A 23,378-nucleotide genomic window follows, 5' to 3' on the forward strand; every position below is an offset into this window, starting at 1 on the left:
CAAGGTATCTTTTAAGGGTTTGCTCGGGGGCTGATGGTTATTAGTATCAATTAATGTGAATCATGCTGAACAGTCCGACAGCATGGCGACGCATGTCTGCACACCCAGCTACGGGGGATGGAACCAGAAAGAGCTGGAGCAGGAAGCCACCCTGGACTACATGGTAGGTGTTTGTATTTTAAAAGGAGATGGCAAGAGACAGCCCAGTACATGAAGGCTCTTGCCACACGCCTGATAACATGAATTCCATACCCTTCCCTCCAGTGAAAGAGAATGAACTCCCAAACGTTGTCCTCTAGTGTCCAATAACACAGTTGACATACAGATGCCTACACACACACACACACACACACACACACAAATACACACACATACACACACGCACACACACACACACAAATACACACACATACACACACGCACACACACACAAATACACACATACACACACGCACATATACACACACAAATACACACATACACACACGCACATATACACACACAAATACACACACACACACACACACACACACACACGTTGCCTGAGATCTCTATCCCACCAGGTCCCGCAGCCATTCAGTCCCAAAGAAACACACAGAGGTCTACATTAATTATAAACTGGTTGGCCTAATAGCTCAGGTTTCTTATTAACTAATTCTTATATCTTAAATTAGTCCATTATTCTTGTCTGTGTTAGCCACATGGCTTGGTACTTTTTATCAGTGAGGTGTTCTCATCTTGCTTCGTCTGTTTGGCTTCCTCTGTGTCTACTGCAGACTGTTTTTCCTCTTCCCAGAATTCTCCTGTTCTTGTCCCCCGCCTCTACTTCCTGTCTGGCTACTGGCCAATCAACATTTTTTAAAGCAATACTACTGATAAATCTTTACAGGGTACAAGATCATTGTCCCATAGCACACACGCATCACTGTAAAAGTAAATTTGAAGACATATAAAGATCAGACTGAATTAAAGCTGTGGGACTAGACAACCATTGTCCTGGAAGGGGGACTGTTCTGAGTGCCCGTCTCCTTCATCTCTCAGGGGTCAGCTTTTTACAGGATGAAACTGAATTCCAAAGTTCAGGCTGACCCCAGGATATATGACCTGTACGGCATCCTTTCCAGGGCAAAGCTACTGTCTGCTTCCCACCCCAGCAAAGTCCAGCTCCTCAAGACGCTCCGGAAGCACTGTCAGAGTAGTCCAAGTCATGGCAATTAGCTAATCTAAGACCATCCCTGAATGAGTTGATTTATAGAGCTTTTGTCACTACTGAAAAACACATGCCGAGAGACCCCATGTCCCCCTAACTTTTCCTGAGAGACTGTCCTCTTAGAGGTAAATGCCTGACAAACCTAATTAAGGAGAACTGCTTGGAAAGGAGGCTGGAGGGAGGAGTGCTGGCAACCTTAAAAGTCATGCAAGGTAAAGAGAGGTATCTGAGCTCGCTGTCCTGCTCAGGGCCAGCAACATCAGCAGGAGGTGGGGCCTAGTCAGTTGAATCCCACATTGACCTGTGACCCACTGACATCTGAGAATAGCTGGTCTGCAGCCAGCCAAGGACGCCTGCTGGCAGGAGACTGGGGTCAGGGGAGAGACAATACTGAGACTTCAGTAACAACACTCTGAGGAGGCTTTTTTTGTTTTTAACTGCAACATATTTGGGGTTGTACTTTTTCCTGTTCATTTCTTCTTTTTTTTTTTTTTCTGACTCTTTTTAGCTTAGTTAGGTATTTGGTCCTAAACATTTCTTAGTATTTTCCATGACTATCCAATTATCACATTGGAAATTGCTTTTCCAAGATTATTTGAATGGTAGAAGCTTAATTGAAGAATTCTTTAGTGACTGGTGAGTTCTAATACTTCATAATATCTATTTATGTATTTTGGAGAGAGGGCACATGTGTGTTTGTATGAAGAGGTCAGAGGACAACCTTTAGGAGTCAGCCCTCTTCCCACAGTGTGGGTCTCAGGAACCAGACACAGGTCATTAGATTGGTGGCCAGCACCTCTGCTCACTCACCTGCCTCATTGGTCCCAGCTCTGATGCTTCAGCTCCTACAAGACATGGTGATGCACAGTGAAAACAGCCATAAGCATGGACGTGTGCACCACACACAAGCACAGAGCACAAACAGAGGCATGCTTTTTCTTGTGGGAGAACCCAAGCAGGGGTTCTAACCGATGGCTATGATGAAAACATGATCAAACGTTGACAAGTGTGTGGGATGAGCGACAGAACACAATGTGCTGGTTAAAGAGTCTCAGATCTGACCCAGATGGCGCCTGTGGTGGTTTGAAAGAAAATGGTCCCCAAAGAGAGGGGCACTATTAGGAGGTGTGGCCTTGTTGAAGGACTTGTGTCACAGGGGAGGGGAAGGGCTTTAAGGTCTCCTATGCTCAAGCCCAGTTTCACAGTTCACTTCTTGTTGCCCAGAGATCAAGATGTAGAACTCTCAGCTCCTTTTCCAGTACCATGTCTGTCTGCACACTGCAATGTCCCACACAACAATAATGTACTAAACCTCTGAACTGTAAGCCACCCAATTAAATATTTTCCTTTATAAAACTTTGCCATGGTCATAGTGTCTCTTCACAGCAACTGAAACCCTAAGATTGGTTGTCTTTTACTCTTTACTCTTTGAGGGGCCTCCCACCCAACTCCCAAATAAATATACATGGAGACTTATTATTTCTTATAAATGCCCTGCCTTAGCTTGGGTTATTTCTTGCCAGTTTTTGTTAACTTACATTATCCCATCTACCTTTTGCCTCTGGGCTTTTTCCTTGTCTTACTTCTGTGATCTTACTCTCACTCTGACTCCATGGCTGACTGGGTGGCTGGGTGGCTGGTCCCTTCTTTTCTTGCTCAGTGACTTCTCTTGCTTTCCTTCTATTTATTCTCTCTGCCTTCCAGCTGCACCTAACCTTTCTCCTGTCTTACTAATGGCTGTTCAGCTCTTTATTAGACCAATCAAGTGTTTTAGGCAGGCAAAGTAACACAGCTTCACAGAGTAAAACAGATGCAACATAAAAGAACGCAGCACATCTTTGTATCATTAAACAAGTGTAGCACGTCTTTAAATAAATTTCCACAACACTAAGAAAGCATGAAAACAAAGCTATATGGTCCTTACAAATACTTGATATAAAGTTCTGTGACAAATCTACAGATCATTTAGCATTAATACATAATAAAGCACATATTTGTTTAATTGAAACACATAAAATAACCATGAATAAAAATGTCCATAATTAATGTATTTTTAAAATTTCATGTGTATATCATGAGTGTGTGTGTGTGTGTGTGTGTGTGTATGTGTGTGTGTGTATTCATGAGTATATATACAGGTTTAAGGGTGCTGTAGTGGGTGTAGAAGTCAAAAAACAAACTCAAGTATCAGTCCTTGCCTTCCACCTTCAGACAGGGTCTCTGTTCTTATTCTGTCCCATAATTAGGAGGGAAAGAGCTGCTGAGGAGGATTCTTCTGCCTCTGCCCCCATATATCTACAGAGGTGATATGATTACAGACATACATACCAGCTTTATATGGATTGGGGCCTCTGCCTCCATGTCTCTATAGAGGTGCTGGGATTGTAGACATACGTCCCAACTTTACATGGATTTGGGGATTCATACTCATGTTTTCACACTTGCATAGACAGATGGCTACTGAGCCATCTCTCTAGCCTCCTCTTCTACAAATCCAATTAGCTGTCTACTGTTAAGTAGCAAATTGCCAGAAATACAACAGGTTAAGACAGCACACATATCCCAATCCCTGGGGGTCATGAATTAGGCTCTGCTCACTCTGCCCTGGCCTCGGAGCCCCTCATAAGCAACAACAGGGTGCTGGTCAATGTGGAGGTCTCAGCTGAAAACTCACAAGGAAGACTCTGCCTCCAAACTCCATGCTCTGTGCCAACTGGACTTAAACGTAGAAGTTAACTAGCCTTGCTACAGGGGTCATCCTTGGTTCCTTGGCATCTCACAACATGAGAATTTGTGTCATCAAAGCCATGGGGGGGGGGGTAGAATCTGATAGCAACTATATTATTATATTATATTATATTTGTATATTATAATTGTACATGACACAGCCCTGGACATGACACCTCCACCCTCACTGCTTCTGGGGAGCTCTTTATCACAATGAAAGTTGTTAGGTCAGCCAACAGCAAGGATAGGGGATCATAATCCCACAGGCAAGGATTCCAGGAGGCAGCATGTGGGGGGATGTGCCTGAGTTAGCCACACACAGCAACCTAAAGCTCTGGGCTAGGTAGTGGCACACACCTGTAACCCTGCACTGGGATGAGGTATTCAAAGTCAGCCTCGGGTAGAGAGTTCAAGGCCAGCCTAGGCCACGTAAGACTTTCTCTCAAACAAAACAAAAAACAAAAACAAGCAAACAAACAAACAAAATCCCAGGCCTAGCTATTCCTGTACTTAGCTCGGTTAGCTTCAAGTTTGCTACTGACTTTGTAGTACTGAGAACTATACCCATTTATTTCGGCCCACCCACAGGAAACTGGAAAGCTTAGCAACAGAGGCTACCTGAGTTATGACAAGTTTCTAAAAACTGAACTTAACCAGCTTTTTATTTAACCAAGGTGTGATACTGAGAGCGTCTCAGACTGGAAAGATGCACAAACTCGGCTGCCCAAAAGTTGTGGATCACTATGTAGACATCTTGTCTCCAGAAAGTTCCTCCAAGTGGAGTGACTCAGTAAATGAGATGAACGCATAAAATGAAGCTGGCAAGGCCCGCACTTTCTCCCCGTAGTCTCTGACGATCACAGTCTGCCAACAGCATGAGGCGGACTCAGGGTACGGCTGCTGCCCAGACACCCAGCTTCTGAGGCTGCTAATTGGTGATCTCCAGACACGCCAAACTCAAGGTCTGGCTAGCAGATGTGTTCTCTTAGACCCACGCACTGTTTACAAAATTTGAAATCTGTTGCCAACATTTTAAATTCATGTTCTATACGAATATATATATATATATATTAATGCATGCCTGGATTTCTGGATTCTCTTGGAAAATCTGGTCACACTGCGCTCATATGACACATGCCAAGGATTGGCTGAAATGCATGGTCCTTCCACAGGCCCTGAACTTGCTCTAGCCCACACACAGTCAATTCACCACCTGGCTCCCATCTAGGGAAACTCTTCTATTGTGCCCAAGGTGAGGAAGAGGAGACCCAGAAAACACAGAAGGAATAAAAGCAGTTTCAAATGCCCTACACATTTGGGATCAGGTGGTTTCCATCTGAGCTCACACAGAAGTCACAAGCCAACACCTCAAGGTTGCCACCAACTTCTACTTTAAAAGCTTTAATTTTAAAAGTTTTACATTTTTAGAGAAAAACAAACTTGTCTTATTAAACCAAGTTATCTGTCGTACACAGAGTTACAAGGTCTGGCTAACTCTGATTTCTGCTGCCTGATAAGAGACTATCATGGCAACCATCTTGCAAAATTAAGGGATTAATAGTGGATCTCGGGTGAGAATAAACTCCTCACAAAAAAGCCTCTGAGATTTTTCAGCCGTTTAATCAGGTGCAAGGCAACCTGACACAGGGATGAGTCTTAAAAGCCTGTGGGAATCACACGCTGCCTCCCTGAGACTGCTTGTGTGCTAAACCCTGCAGAAAGACAGACTCAAACTCCAAGTCTCTTTACAGTTGGCACTGTCAGTGGCTCAGAATAATGTCGGACCTGTTTCTGCCAATGTATTTCCTCTTGCTCACTTGTATTACCATTTGGGTATATTTGTCAATTGTTAGTAGAAGCAGACTTTTAATATATTCTTAAAATTAGAAACATCATAGATTCTTTTGCTACTGCCTGCTAGTCACTGTATACATACATATATACATAATAAATAATATAATAAAATCACTGTTCTTATCCCATGACTAGGAAGAGGCTAAGGAAAGTCACTGTGTCATGAATGCCTGTTGCTGTAATAACGTACGCACTCATGATATGCTACACAGAGAGCCCCAATTGACTACAGGTAAAATACAATGATAAACAGATCTCTTAATTTTTACAAAGGGGGAAAAATCACACTTTCTGTCTTAGGGTTTCTGTTGCTGAAGAGACACCATGACCATGGCAACTCTTATAAAGGAAAACATTTAATTGGGTCTGGTTTATAGTTCAGCTGTGTAGTGTAGTCCATTATCATTCTGGCAGGAAGCATGGTGGAATGCAGGCAGACTGGTGCTGGAGAGGTAGCTGAGAGTTCTGCATCTTGATCTCCAGACAACAGGAAGTGAGAGAGTCACTGGGCGTGGCCTGAACTTTTAAGACCTCAAAGCCCACCCCAGGTGACACACTTCCTCCACCAGGGCCACACCTACTCCAACAAGGCACAGCTCCTAATAGAGCCACTCCCTATGAGCCCATGGGGACATTTCCTTTCAATTCACCACACTTTAGAGACTGAGTTTGGTTAAACACAGCACAAAGTGTAAGACCCTGGCTGAGCAGTCTGGTCAAAAGGCCTCAGGCAGAACTACCTCACATCATTACAGGGTACAGCAATTTAAGAATTCAAGGTGTTGGTTCCTGTTCATTTGGCAAACTCAAAATAACACATAACTAGACAGCTAAAGAATTAACTTTAAAAGGAGTAGGTAGGTTTATTTTTCTTCAAATGTCCAAATGTTGAATTTAAAATTCAACATTTCTACAATTCATGCATTTCACTCACAACTCATCCTGGCTTTTCCCCCGGGTACCTAAGTTCTGCCACCATCACCTCTGGTCCCTTAGTCTACAGATCTTGGGATCATGTCTTTGAAATCACACAGCCAGCCAAGCTCTGACTTTCCTTTTCTACAACATCGCCTGCCCCAGTCTTCCTGTCCTGTACTGCAACCCCCTTGGGTCTGCTCTCTGCTGGTCCAGCTTTAACAGAGCTTCAAGAACAACTCTGCAGCTCCTCTGCTGCAGCCCACCAGGTGGCAGCTGCCACTGTGCTGTTCCAAACCTTCCCCCATCACTCCCCACCCCAGTGAGAGTTACTGTTACTGCTCTGACTCTCAATAGCAAGTTCATGTCTGACACATATCATCCAGACCTGTCTTGGGGCTGGCATGTAGCAAACACATGATGATAGTGGGGATGAGGGAAGATGCCTCTGGACCCTGGCTCGTTCTGACACTGGGAACTGGAATGAGGTCAAAGCTTTTCCAGCTGCATCTACCACAAGTCCAATCAGTGGCTCTACACTCAACAGACCGGATGATTTTAGACACCTTAACATCCACACCGTTGGATGATTTTAACATAAAATGTCTAGACATTTTTGGATGTCACACTGGAAATGGGTGGTTGTCTTAGTTACTGTGATAACCAGCTGGGAAAGTGACTTAAAAAGAGAAGGGTTTATTTGGGATCACTGTTTGAGGGCACAGTTCACCATGACAGGGAGTCACAGTGGCAGTGGCTTGAAGCAGCTGGTCACATTGTATCTACAGTTGGGAAGTAAGAATCCCAGTTCAGGACACACCACAGTACCTTCCGAGATGAACCACTGTCTGCCTCCTCTCCCATACCCATACTTCCCATCCCGCCAAGGACTGTTCTCCATTGTCAACTCTTCCAACAGGAAGTGTCATCTACTGTGGTCAGCCCCACTGCACAGAGCCTGCCTTCACCCCAGAAAGCAGATGCACTCTGGCTCCCTTCTTTCATTCCAACACATGGGAGCTGGGCATGGTGGTGCACACCATATAGCTCCAGCATGCAGGAGGTTGAAGCAGGAAGATTGTGAGTCTACACAGTAAGGGAGGGGAGCACATTATACTCTGGGCACGACTTTGTGGTGTGGGCCATGTGCAATGCTAGACATTTAACAGTGGACAATGCAGGCAGCCTTCCAGAATGGTGGAGAAGGTGGACAGAACAAGGTTGTTATTTGACACCATGCTTGTTAGGATCTTAGGTGTAGTCACAAGGTGGAATGATTAGCGGGGTCCTGGGAGGGACACACTCCTGGGCGGGGTAAGGCTGGAACAGGAAGCTGGCATGAGACCATACATGGCCTACCCTAATCTGGTCCATGTAGTCCACAACCTGAGTTTCAAGAGTTCATGCCGTGATCTATTTCTATTTTACTAACTGTACCACATTCAAGCTCCTTACCCTCTCCGGGATTCAGTCTCCTCATCTGCAGAGAATGGATAAAGTCAGCTCCTTATGAAGAATTACTTAACATATATAAGGCATTTGAACAAGGTCAGAGTAAATGGTTCAATGTGAGCTACCTACAGTTCCCATGATCACCATTCAGAGTCACCATGATTTCTGTCTTAGAGACAGGCTCCTGGAGTTTGACCCATGTCTTTGTCTCCATGAAAACAGCCTATGACATTTTAGAATAAGTATCTACAAGCTCTGTCCCAACACCCTTATTTTTCCCATTCCATGGATTCTGTGTTGGTTACAAAACAGTAAAAGCAGGGAAGCCTTACAGCTGCCTGGAGGCTGTCAGGCTAAAGAGCAAATGCCAGCGAAATACAATTTTTGTAGCTCCTCCTGGCAGCAATCTGCATGGTGAATCGCAATCTAAATGTCTTCAGCAAAATCCTTTTTCTTCTCAGGGGACTAATCTTATTTTAGTGGAAAAAAGTTGCTAAATAATATTCGCTACCCTGGGACTCTATCTAGTCTAACAATAGTCTCATAAAATGGTCAGGCTGGATGTGGCAGATGTGGCGTCCTTCCTTGTCCTGGGGCTGGGGGCTGGGGGCAGCTATAAGTTCTTCTTCAGGATGGTGCAAGTCTAAAGCTGACTGCAGTGATAGTTGCATAGCTCTGTGCATGCGATAGAGAGCGCAAACCATGCACCTAAAAGGGGTAAGCTGTCCAGTATGCGAAAAGTAATTTTAAAGTGTCCTTCAGGGACTGAAATAACAGTTTTTCTCAGAACTGCCAAATCATTTGTCCCAGGTACCAGGGTGAAATGACCCTATTTTTAGTTCAAATGCATTTTAAAAAATGTTTTTGAGACTCAGAAGTCAAGCCTTGACGGACACACTTAGCAACTGACTGAAGACCTGTCAAACCCTTTGGAGACAACAGGTGGATCAGGATTCCTTGGGCAGGTGGCTCTTAGCACCCCTAGCTTTGGCCAAGACTATCTTAGACAGGTTATAGAATAGTAAGGCATCTTCAGGGCTTTCTTGTGACATTTTTGGGGTGTTTCCAGTAGATATTGGCTATACCTTTGCCCCATGTCCCTATTTCCCTACCAAGACACAGGCAGCTCTGACTCACTGGGCTCGAGGGAGACATGGAAGTGGTGTGTCCTCTGGGCAGATGAAACCCTGCAGGTACCAGGCTGGGCACACAGAGCCTTGAATGCAGAAAGAAGGCAACATTCTCCCAGCTGAGGTACCTATCAGTGGTTCAGTGTGGGACTGAGGAACACAAGCCGTTTGCCTAATACCTTAACAGTTCTGTTTTGTTCAGGGGATCCACACATACAGGGATCCATCCACCTGCACATTACACACACTGCTGAGTGTGCTTGACCTCCAGCCACTGTCCAAATCTGGGCAGGAATCACCTATAATCTCGCGGTGGGAAAAAAGAATAGAATCATAAGAAGAAAATGCATTAGAGATGGTCCTATGTGTCATCAAGGAAAAGAATGAGTTAAAGCAAGTGTTGGGGACCTAATTTACAAGATATGAGCAGTACAGACTTCTTCAACTACAAGCTGAATGAGAAGACATAAGGGAGAAAAAGAGACAGAGAAAACAGTAGTTTGGTGGGGACAGACTCCAAACTTGTTTGAGGCCATCCTCTTGGAGCTAGTGGTGTAGGCCCATGGGAAGTACTTGCCTAGAATGTGGGAATCCCTGAATTTCACCCTAGTACTGCCAACAAAACCCAACATTTCCCAAAATCACTTAAGATCGCTCAGTTTCAGGTGAACTGTAAGCTGGAAACCCCGAAGAGAGCAGCCTGGACAGATGGAAATCCTGCCCTGCTTCAGTGTCACTGGCAGCAAAGGCAAGGGGCCTGTCATCAGAGCAGAGGTCTCTGGACCTGCCCATTCACCAAGGTAAGAACTCACATCACGAAATGCTTTGGTAACCCTTATACAGGAAGTCAGCACAAACCAAAGTCAATGAGTGTTTGATCACAGCTGTGCCTTAAAGCAGATCAACCAAGCTGTGCCCCCATTTTATAAATGAGGACAGGTGGCATTGGCATGCTTTCTCTTCTCCTAAAGAAGGCTAAGCAGTGTGTGGTCACTTAGTCCTTGGGTGCTTGGTTGTGGGGCAGAAGGCCAGGAGTTCCTAGGCTGCTGTGGTCTGCCGCTGGCCAAGCACTGTATCAACGCCCCTTCCTCATTGGCGCACTCAGCAAAGTTCAACTTTGGGTAGTGCACAGACATAAAAGTTGTCTTCTCTGGTAAGAAGTCCATGGGATTCTTGGAAGCATTCTAGAAGACTTCTGCAGAAGACAGTGTTATCCAGAGGCCAGGCAGAAGTTCAGCCTGCCGTGACACCCATTCCCCTGCACTCTGCACACTGCTGCACCTGGCCCGAGTAGTTTGCTTTGACTTGTCCTCAATCTGTGAATGCTGATGTTAATTTTTAAGTTGCCTGATTTAATGAAATGTGTGGTGCAGGGGACCATGGAGAGTTCTTTCCAACTCTAAGCACGCCTCTAATAAAGATAAACATTTTAGGGAGAGACTCAAGAAAAGTGAGCTGGTAAAAATAAAACACCATTGATTTCGGTGGTAGGGGGAGAAGTGTCAAACAGGAGAAATCTAAACCTAAGAATCCCCCATGGAGAGTGCTGCCGGGGTGAGTTTTAACTGACTACATGTCTATGGGGAACAGGTTGCAAACTGGAAAACATTCTTTCATTGGTACTTAATGCAAAGAAAAGTCACAAAAGGTCCATCTACACACCCAGGCTGTCTAAGAGAGTCTATTGCTGTGAGAAGACACCAGCACCATGGCAACTCTTATAACAGAAAACATCAATTTGAGTTGGTGGCTTACAGTTCACAAGTTCAGTCCATTATCACCATGCTGGGGCATGGCAGTGTGCCGGCAGACACGGTGCTGGAGAAGTAGCGAGTATCCTACATCTTGGTTTGCAGGCAACAGGAAGCTGACAGAGACACTGGACAGTGTCCTGAGTATAGAAAACCATAACTACTCCAGCAAAGCCACACCTCCTAGAGTGCCACTCTCTATGAGTTTATGGGGGCCAGTTATATTCAAACTACCACACTGGTCAAGAGAAGTGCTTGGCCTGACCCGAAAAAGATAGGTAAATAAATGTGTATTTATGGTCTACATAAAACTGAAAAGTTGAGGGCCACAGTATATTCTTTCTGTTTAAACTGTTTGCTCTATGAAGAGTGCACTGTGGGTAGAAAAGGAAGTAACAGCGGGAGCTTGCCTCGCTCTGTGTCATACAGTCAAATCACCTCAACTCTGTGCAGAGCTGGAAGTGTAGCCCAGAGGGTGAGTGAGGCCTTGCCGAATGTGCTTGAGGACATCCCTATAAACTAATTTCTTTAACTTTATTATTATGATGGGCACCATGAGCCACAGCACACCTATGGAGGTGAGAGGACAATTTGGGGAGTCAGTTCTTGCCTTGCACCTTATTTCTGAGGCAGGCTCCCTTGTGTTTTCTGTGCTGCTTACCCCAGGATGCCTAACCTGCAAACTGCATGGTCTGCATTCTCATCTCTTGCTGTAGGTTCCAGACATAGATTACATCTGTCAGTTCCAGGTAGCAAACTCCAGTCCTCTGGCTTTCATAGTGAATGCTTTTTTACCCTGTGAGCCAGCTCACTGGCCCTCTAAGAACAAAAAAAAAAAAAAAAAAAACTTGCCCAAAATTTAAGAACTATTACCATAAAATATAGGATTAAATCTTCATAATCTGCGACGTAGACAAAGAAATTTTTGTAGGTGTAACACGATACAAGGAAAAGCAATCAACTGAATTTCATCCTAATGTCTTCATTTGAAGACAATTCACAGAGTAGAAGACGGCACCTGTGCATCATACTTCCAGTGAGAAACGGGTCTGGTCCAGAAACAAGAACTCTGTGGGCTCTATCATAAAAAGACAACACAATTTTAAAATGGCTAATAATCTAAGTCAATTTCTTCCGAGATCTACCAGTGGCCACTGAGCACACGAAAAGGTATTCAACACTATCAGTGTGGTGGTCAATCAACTTCATTTGATTTAATGAATCGCCATGGGAACACACCTCAGTCATCTGAGGGTGTTTCTGGAAAGGTTTGACTGAATGTGGGTGGCACCCCTCAGTGGACTGGAGTCCCAGACTGAAGAAAGAGGAAGCAGAGCACAAGCATCCATCCCCAGCTCTCTCTGCTTCCAGAAAGCAGATGCAGTATAAACAGTTGCCTCATACCCCTGCCGTGAAGAACCATACCTCCAATTATGAGCCAAAAATAAACCGTCTTCTTGAGTTGCTTTGCTACATATTTCATCCCAGTGATGAGAAAGCTAACTAATAAATCAGCCACTAGGAAAAATACAAACCAACACCATGAGAACCCACCCCACACTACAACCAAACAGACAGCAAGTGCTGCAAGAAAGCAGAGAAACTAAACCCACAGATGCTGCAGTAAGGAGGTAAACGGTGTAGGTGCTGTGGCAAACAGGTCAGCAGACTCTCCGAACATTAACTACAGCTACTGCATGACCCAGAAATTCCAAACCTACACATATGCTCAAAAGAAATAAAAATAAATCAAGACTTGTATATTGCTGTTCATAGGAGCTACTCATTAAAAAATGTGTTAATGAATATCCCACAATATAATAAATCTAAATGTTTACCAATAAGTGGACATACAAATTTGGCCATTTACACAATGAAATGAGATGCGGTAAAAAGGAGCAAAACACTAACCACTCGCTACAGTGTGGATTAGCTTCTAAAGCATCCTAGGGCAAAGCCAGCCAGAAAAGGCCACATACGATTCTAATCACAGGAAATGCCCAAATAAGATTTAGTAGCTATCTGTGAAGTGTGGCAGTGGGAACACATACAGACTACAGGCAGATATGAGGCTGCTTCAGACTGCTGCATGCCTGCATCACTCTCAGGTGGACACGAGGCTGCTTCAGACTGCTGCATGCCTGCATCACTCTCAGGCAGACACAGAGGCTGCTTCAGACTGCTGCATGCCTGCATCACTCTCAGGTGGACACACAAGGCTGCTTCAGACTGCTGCATGCCTGCATCACTCTCAGGCAGACACGAGGCTGCTCAGACTGCTGCATGCCTGCATCACTCTCAGGCAGACACGAGGCTGCTTCAGACTGCCGCATGCCTGCATCACTTTGCAAATTTACTGAAAGCAAGCTGTAAGCGCAATATTAATGAAAGTTATGGTAAATGGGTTCCCGGGAGTTTTTTTAAAAATAAAACACAGCCAGATGTGACGGTACATACCAGTAATCCTAGTACCTGGGAGACTGAGGCAGAAGGCTCATCAGCTCCACACCACCTTGGGCTAGAGCCTATCGCAAATAAACAAATAAAATAATTCAGTAAGAAATTAGTTTTTGAAAAGTGTGATCTTTTTAAACAGGTAAATGTGCAGTGACCACTGGATCCCATCGCTGGTCACTATGCTAAGGAAAAGAGAAAGGGCCAGTCTTCCTGTCTAATCACAGGAACTTCCTGTGGTCAATTAAATTTAGTGCAGTTATTTGATCAAAACAAAGCAAAGACAGACACTAATGAGCAGGCAGCTCCTAGAGCCAGTGCATCTGAGAACTCCAGCACCTGGCCATTTAAATGAGTAACAGAAAGCAGAAGTGAAGAGTAGGAAGCAATTTAACTGGCTACAGCGTAGTCAGTTCAACAGCCATTGAGTTACAGCTCACCTAGTTAATAGCTTATAGCTCAGTTATCACCACAGGGCCTTCCACAACCAACCCAAGTTCAGCTACTATGATTAAACTCTGTATTGATTGAGGCTGTTGGCCAAATCTGTCCACTCCCACGGCTTTTATTGAACCCCTCTTCAAATAGGAATGAATTTGTCCTAATGAAAAGGCACAACTGGAGCCCTCACTTCTTCTGCCTGTTACAACTGTTTAAACCTGATTATTTCCACCGAGAATTTACTTCCTCTCTGCAGTGAGAGGATTTACAGAAGGACCAAAAATGGTCAACATTAACCAAAGTAATCAGTTCCTACAAGGCAGCTGCAGAGGTGCAAAACGGCCATGAAAACAAGTCTTTATTTGCTATGTTTTAAAATACTGTCCTTTAAATTATTTTTTATTCTTTTATCTCTGTGTATACCTGTGGGTTTACCTGTGTGAATGTATACTATACCATACGTATCTGGATGCCTGTGCAATCTAGAGGAGGGTACCAGATCCCCTTGATGGAGCTCCTGGTGGCTGTGAGCCAGGTCCTCCAGCAGAGCAGAAAGTGTTCTTAAATGCTGAGTCATCTCCCCAGACCCAAACAAACTTTGAAAGGAAGCCACCCAAGAAGGTGGAGTTTCAGGAAAATAAATCTAGTACCTCAGAAGAAATTAAATTCAGTTTCATTACATCTTATTGTTTATTTGTGTGTGGGTGTGGGTGTCCACATGCCACAGCACACACCTGGAGGTCAGAGGACAATCAAAGGGAGTTGGTCTCCTCCTACCATGTGGACTCTCAGAATCAAAACCAGGTGGTCAGGCTTGGCGGCAAACACATTTACCCTCTGAGCCATCTTGCTGGCCGTTAAATACAGCGTTTAAAAGCACCTTTATCCTGATTTCTCCCTTTCAGAATTCCTTTGGAACAGATGTACTAGATCTGAGAAGACAGTTACATGCGGAAAACAAAGTCCTAATTAGGATATCTGTCAAGGAACTCTAATTATCAATTTGCCTAATTAAAATGAGTATCTGGACAGGACTTAGGAACACAAACTTGCTCAGGTGAGACAGTTCCATTTTATTTCTTATAAACACTATCAGCAGAGTATAGCAGATTGTGTTAACAGGATGGCTGAAATTGAGACTCACCCAACTCCTGGAGAAATGGAAGTACTGTGCTCAGGTAAAGCAACTCCTGGAGAAATGGAAGTGCTGTGCTCAGGTAAAGCAACTCCTGGAGTAATGGAAGTGCTGTGCTCAGGTAAAGCACCTCTGGTGGGGATCATATTTTCATCTCATTTGGGACTGTGAGCACAGTGGAAACTAGAGACAGTTGCTTGAGTTAACTGAACTCCTTGGATGGTCGTGTGAGATCTGTATCCACAGACTTAAGGCTCTGCTTCCCAGGGGACTGCACAGCCCTGGGAGCACAGGGGAGGCAGCAGCTCAGCTCACGTTCGCACGCATTTCTGTGGCATCTGACACTGTGTGCCTCCCTGCCTAAGCCTTCCAGCCAGGCTTTGGTGGCAAGACTGGCTGCTGGTTTTTCCAGAATTTCTGGCTGTTCTGCTCTTGGATTTTTGATGTATGCTACATGCATGTGAATAGTAAACACACACAGGACAGACAACACACAGGCACCACCCCCTGTGGTACACTGTACCCCTTCACAATGGGGTCTCCAAACCTTAAAGCAACAAATCCCATCCCTTCCTTTCTAAACATTCAGCGTTCAGAATTCCAGATGATATCTCAAACCTACCCTGATACCAATCAATGCCCCACACCTCCTCACCCCTACCCCAGCCATCAAACATGGCCAAGTACTTACAATCCTGATTCCTCCCACTACAGTGGTCACAAGGTGCTAGGGATTACTATTCTGTACCACAGCTCTGTGCCTAGACTTGGAGCTGAGGGTTGGGATTTGTCACCCCTTCTTTTTATATTCCCCACAACTCACTGGAGAGAGTAAACGAGAGGTATTAGGGTTGCATATTGAAAAGAAACCTATAGCATAAAGGAACATGGATGGATGGATACAACCTCTGGAGGGTAACGTGACATCACTTGGTAAATCTGGCGGTGATTACACCCTTGCTCCTGAAGAAATTCTCCCATGTGTCTACACTGTTACAACACTGTTAACAAGAATGAAAAGTGAAAACTACATAGTCATTGTACCAGTCAGGACCAAGGAAGAAATAGTTAACACACTAAAATTAGGAAAATTCCTGGGTCATCTTCAAAGGGATTATTTGGGATGGGTTGAATGAAAGAAACTATGGGGGATAATTTAATAGCCAGAAAAAGGGAGATCAGCTTTCACTCAGATGCATCGAGCTGGAAAAAGAGTCTGAGAAAACAGCATCTGAGAGAAGCAGGGCCTTTCCAGGGAGGACTACAGCCTACAAAAGGGATCCCTGGAAGGGCATCAAGTGCAGGAATAATGTGCTGGTGTTCTCTTTTCCCTTCACCCTGACCTCCCATGGGAGCTTCTCATTGGCTGAGTCTCTTCCTTGCCCAGCTCTCAAGGCTTCCTAGGGAACAGGGCCAACAGTTCACTGCTGCATGTACCTACGTAGCAGTCACTGTCCTAGAACACTAGAAAGAGAAAAAAGATTGCAAGCTGGAGAAGGCTCAGCATACCCATTAACAAAACGTACAACACATACACTCAATCAAATGGAATATTGCCCAAAAGGAAATAAGGACTACTTAGAGTAATGTGGATGCATCTCAAAAAACATACAGGAAAACACACACACACACACACACACAAACCAAGACACGGTAAAAACTGTGGACAATGGCACCACAGCAGATTGCATTTCCCCCAGTCAACCACAAGTGGACTTTTAGCTGTGCACTCGTGCAGAACCTTGAATTGCAAAGAGGGCAAAGAACCACAGCTAGGCGAGAATTAGAGGATTGATCTCTTTGGCTAGGCAGCCAGAGGTAAGACTGGGGAAATGAACTTGAAAATAGAATGTGAAGGCTGAGAAGGCCCCAGACTTCCCAGTCCCACCAGGGGTCGTGAGCGCAGGGAAGTGCAAGTGCCAGCATCCTCCAGGATTTGGAACCAGCCTGCTTCTTTTTCAGAGCAGTTCAGGCAAATTGGAGGCAGAAGAATGACGCAAGAAAAGACTGCCAGGAGCCAAGAAGGGTGAACTTTCCTGTGGTTCTAAGTGCCTGAGAGGGAAAAACCCCAAAGACCCAAACAAAACGGGGGGGTGGGGGTGGACAGAAACCAATCGCTGTTCCCTCTGGGTGGCCCAAGGCCTAGTACCTAGCGTGTGTGCCACCCTAGGTTACAGAAATATTCTAAACGTGTTTACGTCCCCTGTGAAGCTAAGCCCGACGTCCAAGAACGTTACCAGGACCCAGGCTGCCTTCCTCTCTACTGTTACAGTAAATAGCTGGAAGTGTGGTGTATAAAATAAAATCCTGCAAGTCACAACCTCTGACATGCGCCTCTCACAAGCTCGCCTTCCATAACCACAGTTCTGGGGATGAGGGATGAGGAAGTCGAAAGATAGGTTCCACACAGAGGCAAGGCTTCTCTGCCATCTGCCATCTCCACCCGACTTCCGTGTCTTTTTTCTTTCTTTCTTTCTCTCTCTCTCGCTCTCTCTTTTTTCTTGCAAGGTCAGGGCAAGGCCAGTGAGTGAAGAACCCCACACCCTAGGTAGACGCAACTCCTACAGAGGTCCCCTGGTGCCGTGTGCAACCGGTGAAGGGGTCCCTCTGGAAGCGTGGCCCGTGACCGGAAGGTTCCCTGCGCGGAAGGTTCCGCAGCCCCGGAGTACCCCTTCTCGGGCGAAGAGCCAAGCAGTACCTGAGGAAAATGCGTCCAGGGTCCTGCCCCGGGCTCTGAGGAAAACATCCCCCGCCTCCACGGATGACATGGCGAGCGACTTTCTGCCTTGCCTGGGCACGTCCTGTGGGAGGAGGGAGCGAGTCCACACCACCCTGCGGCCCGCCGGAACAGTTTGTGGAACCTGCCCTCCGCTCCCAGACGGACGGGCGGGGCGGGGCCGCGCGGGGCCACTTGTGCGGCCTGGGAGGGACAAGGGACACGGCGCTCCTCTGGGATCAACCTGGGCGCCTGCTGGGTCGGAGTCCAGCTTGCACGGGAGCAGATCCGGTGTTGAGGCTTAGAGACCTGGAGTTGCCATATTTTAACAAGTATAGGGCCTCTTTGTAATTTGTGATTTCAGATTGAAAACAAGAATAGAAAATAGGTTTAGTGTAAGTATATCCCATGAACTTGAAAAGAGGATGTGAAGGCTGAGAAGGACCCAGACTTCCTAGTCCCACCAGTGGTTGGTCGTGAGAGCAAGAGCTGCTGGGAGATACTGATGCTGTTATTTTTTTTTCTAATATTCTTTATCTGAAATTCCATTTTAATTCGATGCCCTAACTTTTAAGTTGCAGCTCTTCCAAACTGCCCACCATAGTCTTGGGGGTCTTTAAGGTGTCTTGACTGCCCGGACGTTGCCACTCCTTTCTCTTGCCCTGCAGCAGCCATTGCCCTAAGCACTTTGTATTTAGCTCTGTACCTCCTTGGCTTCCTTTGGCAGGTGGAGGAACTGACACAGAGAGTAACACTATTCTTGAAAATTAAGAGTTGCTGCAGGTGAGCAGGGAATCCAGCTCAAAAGCCATTAGCGGAACTACAACCCTCATTCTTGCTATCAATTTAGATTTCAAAGTTGAAATGTTGAATTCAGATCTCCAAGAAGAGGATGTTTTGATCAAGCACTGCAGGGGTAGTCTTAGGGTTTGCCAAGTTTGCGAAATTCTCTTCTCAACAAGTGGCCTACACCTGGAATGTTTTTGTGTTTAGTGGAACCAGGATGACTGTCCCATGACCTTGAACTAGAGTCAGATATAGGTCACAGTGATTCAGGACAGAAATGAGCTCATGTCTCCGTACGTGGGTTCATCCCAATACTATCACTTACTGTAGGTATGATCTTCAAAATTAGTCTCTTTGCACCTCAGTCTCCCTACCTATCAAATGAGAACAATACCTAGGGTTATGGTTGTGATTCTCAACCTTTCTAATGCTGTGATCCCTTAATGCAGTTCCTCATGTTGCGGTGAACCCCAACCATAAAATTATTTTATTGCTACTTCATAATTAATTTTGCTACTGTTATGATTGCAATGTAAATATCTGATATGCAGATACTCTTAGGCAACCCTTGTGAAAGAATCATTGGACCCCCAAGGGGTTGCGACCCACAGGTTGAGAACCATTGGGTTATATAGGGTTGGTAAGAAATGTAGATGATGTTATGATTCAAACATAAGATGTCTCTCATAGGCTCTGTTATTTCTACCGGTTGAGAATAAGACCACTACCAAAATTTAAAGCCAAATTTAAACAAGCTTTAATTAAATACTGACCAGGTCTATCTCCGGGTCCCCAGAAAATAGCCACAAGTCACGTTTTTGCAGGAGCTTGAAGAGGCAAAACCCCTAATTCACTGGATTTCCCATCAGGCCCAATCAAGAGCAAGCATACACCCCGATGAATTTCCTGCTCAGGTACCTCCTGCCCACGTGTGATCAGGCCCATGCAGTGCAGATGGGCCCAACAAACATGGGACAAACAGAAATGTATTCTTAACTGCAAAAAGAACTTTTAACCTTAAAGGTAAAATTTTCCAGTTTGGGTTTCCATTTACTTGCAAGGTGTATTATTCTTGTCCCAGCTCATGCTGGAGAGTTCACCCCAGCCAGTGACAATATTTTTGGAAGTTCAGAAGGTGGTGCCAGGTTGGAGATACAAGTTGTTTTGGAAAGTGTCCCTTGGAGATGACCTTGTTCCTAATCACCTCCTGCTAGCGTCTCCTGCTTGTCCCTGTGGAGTGAGAACGCCCTCTGCTCTGACATACTCCCTTAGTGATGTTCTGCCAAGAGCATGACCCACACATCTGAACCGTCTGAACAGTGTGCTAACATAGGTCCTTGCTCCCTTAACTTGTTTCTGCCATAGCAATGAGAAAAGTAACAACTACTGATGCATTTGTATGTCAAAGTGCTTAAAATGATAGTTCCATTGGCAAGTAGTGGGTAACCAAGGCATATTAGCCATGGTTATTATTGATCATTATACCTCTATTGCCCACATACAACCTGGATTTAAGGAGGAATCTAAGGAAATGTACAAAGTAGAGGTGAACGACTGGGAGTCAAAGCCCTAGTGTTCCTGGGTGGTCCAGCCCCAGTCCACTTCTCAGGCAGTAACTCCTGCAGCCACAAGTCTCTCAAGTCTTTAAATGCGTAGATATAGTTCTTTGCACAGCACATTTGAATGGGATCTTTGGAAAAGGAGAACTGTTGTCAGGGTGGATTGGGAGGAAAGAGGTAGATTTCAGAAAGGTGGAAGTCACTGGCTGGAATGCCACTCTGCCCCATGATCATTCTTATTAGGGAATAGAATGTGTACTCTATTTGGCAGTCTTAAATAATTGGCCACCCCATCTTTCTCAGGAAAGTATGTTTAGTCAGATCTTTTTTCAGGAGGGTGGAGTTCCTGTCCTCAGCATGTAGTTTGGGTGACAGTGACACCCCCTCTTCCTCGGGGGTTCCTATGGCTGGAGCCAATAGAAACTTGCTGTCTATGCCTCTCAGCTTGGGTTTGTAGCAGTTTCTTCCCAGTTGAAACATTGCATCCTAGAGGGAAACTCATGTCCCGGCTCCATCCATGAAGCAAGCAAAACAATTGCCTTCATTCAATGCTCCAAGGTATGAGGCTGCTGAGCTTCTGACATTCTCTTTCAACTTTTTGTAGACCATTTGTCTCTTACTTGCAACTGGATTGTGAGTAGTCACCCTTGTCCCAGAACCCACCATAGCACACTCCTGCAATCTACCTCCAGTGGCCTGTGAGCCACCTTGGCTTCTAGGTATCAGCTCTACAGGGGAAGCTGAAGCCTGACTTACACAAAAGTGCCTTCCTCTGACAGACATCAGTGTTCTGGGGGAAGGAGGTGGGCTCTGCAATGGATAATTTATGGCTACTTTACTGGGCCATAGGGTCAGGATATTTGGTCGAACATCACTCTGTATATTTCTCTCTCTCTCTCTCTCTCTCTCTCTCTCTCTCTCTCTTTCTCTCACTCTCTCCTTTTTTCTTTTGATTTGTTTGTTTGTGTTTGAGACAGGGTTTCACTTTGTAGCTCTGGCTGGCCTGGAACTCACTCTATAGACTAGGCTGTCCTTGAAGTCACAGAGATCCACCTGCCTCTGCTTATTCTGGGATTAAAAGTATGTACTACCATGCCTGGCTACTCTGGATATTTCTGAATTGATGATTTTGAATGAGTTTGTATTTACCTATGGAGTTTTCAGTTTTCCTTTCCATAGCATGTTAGGTCTTGTATTAGTTACCATCTTAGTCAGTGTTTTCTTGCTGTGAAGAGGCACCATGACCACAGAAACTCTTATAAAGGAAAGCACTTGCCAGGCAGTGGTGGCACATGCCTTTAATCCCAGCTCTTGGGAGGCAGAGGCAGGCAGATTTCTGTGGGTTCGAGACCAGCCTGGTCTACAAGAGCTAGTTCCAGGACAGGCTCCAAAGCTACAGAGAAACCCTGTCTTGAAAAACCAAAAAATAAAATAAAATAAAATAAAGGAAAGCATTTAATTGGGCTTGTTTACAACTTCAGAGGTTTAGTCCATTGTCATTATGGCAGGGAGCATGAGGGGCGAACAGACAAACATGGGCAAATATGCAGACATGGTGCTGGAGAAGAACTGAGAGTCCTATATCAGGATCTGCAGGCAGAGACAAAGATACTGGGCCTGACTGGAGCTTTTGAAATCCCAAAGCCCACCCCCACTGACACACTTCCTCCAGCAAGACCACACCTCCTAATCCTTGTCAAACAGTGCCACTCCCTGGTGACCAGGCATCACCTGTCTCTTTGCTCAGGCATTGGAATACTTGGTACCCAATTGATGGCACTGTTGGGCAGCTCAGGAGATGGGGCATTTTGGAAGAAGTCTATCACTAGAGGGGGCCTTTTAGAGTTTAAAGCCTTGCACCTTTCTGCATCCACTCTGCTCCCTGCTTGTCAGATGTGAGCTGACAGTTGTTCCCACTGCTGTGCCTGCTGCCATGATGGCCTTCTAGAACGGCAAGCCCAGATGAACCCTTCCTTCTGTATGTTGCTTCTGGCCATGGTGTTTTATCACAACAAGGGAAAGTGACTGATACACCAGACAGGAAGCAATTCAAGTTAAAAAATGTTTATTTTGACTCCCAATCTGAGGTGGGGCATGAGCGGTGTAAGGTCACATTGCATCTGCAGTCAGGACTCAGAGAGAGATGAATGTCGCTGCTCAGTTCACTGTCTCCTTTTCATTCACACCAAGATTTTAGCCCATGGATGATGATGTCCAATACTTAGCACAGGTCTGGCTTTTTGCTGTAGTTAACCTACTCCAGAACCCTCACAGGCCTGCCCTGAGACTCGATTCTAGATCCTGTCAAGGTGGCAGTTGGAGAAGAGCCTGATCTCTAACCAAGCAAGAGGAATCCAGCACAACAGACAGCCTTTGAACTTAAAGTGAGACTCAGTGCTCTTCCCAGGGTCATCAGCCTGCCAGTGCACAGGGTAACTCCTAGTCACAGGAGCAAATTCCTCCAAATAAGCTCCTGTCAATAAGGACATGTGCTATTGGCTCTGTTTCTTTCAGAACAGACTTTGATTTTTCTTCTAAAATGCTGAAGTCCCAGAGTTGGGGTTACTGTCCAAACTGGTTTCGCCTGAAATGAAGGACAATATCCTCACAGAAAGTTGGAGGAGCAGCGCGTCTGCTGCTCAGTTCTACTCAGACCTAACTTGTACAGGACACGGTTGGAGTCAGGGCAGAGAGAAACCCAAAAATGGCACAGGGTTTTCACTTCTGCAAATTTGGTCTCTGCCATGTATGTGTGTGCACACGTGTACATTCCTGTTTGTGTACATGTGCATGGGTGTGCATGCCATGGGCATGCTGGCCAGAGGACAGCAGGTGGGTCGTTCCTCAGGGACTGCCCTACTCTTTTTTTTGTTGTTATTGTTTGTTTCAAGGTTATAGTTGTTTGTTTGTTCTGTTTTTGAACCAGGGTCTCTCACTGGTCTAGAGCTCATCAAATAGGCTAGGCTAGCTAGCCAGTGAATCCCAGGGATTTACCTGTTTTTGTCTCTCCTTTCCTGGGATTACAAGCACACAGCACTAGGCCAGCATTTGTTTATGTCAGTGTTGGGATTGAATTCAGGTTCTCATGCCTGTAAAGCAATTCATTAAGCCATTTACCCGGCCACGGTCTGTTTTCTGTTTTTGTTTGTTGTTGCATGTTTGTTTTGCCATATGTGTGCGTATTAAGGGAAAAGCAAATAGCTTGTTTTCTAGAACTAGAAATGCCATGTGTGCTGGAAAGCAGCAGC

The 23,378-nt window shown here is 45.3% G+C and overlaps 1 protein-coding gene across 1 annotated transcript in view; it reads right to left on the minus strand.

Moving 5' to 3' along the window:
* Nucleotides 1-17,948, minus strand: part of Cpped1 (calcineurin like phosphoesterase domain containing 1) — a 126,890-nt gene extending 108,942 nt beyond the window's left edge. Inside the window, exon 1 of the mRNA XM_041676690.1 lies at nucleotides 17,768-17,948. Within this exon, the coding sequence (XP_041532624.1) occupies nucleotides 17,768-17,837 (70 nt within the window). The 5' untranslated portion in view covers nucleotides 17,838-17,948. The remainder of the gene's footprint in view (nucleotides 1-17,767) is intronic.
* Between the last annotated feature and the right edge of the window lie 5,430 nt (nucleotides 17,949-23,378).

The sequence above is a fragment of the Microtus oregoni genome, unplaced genomic scaffold (assembly GCF_018167655.1).
Source record: "Microtus oregoni isolate MIOR12 unplaced genomic scaffold, Mior012 000027F_ref0000203, whole genome shotgun sequence".
Taxonomy (NCBI): Eukaryota; Metazoa; Chordata; class Mammalia; order Rodentia; family Cricetidae; genus Microtus; species Microtus oregoni.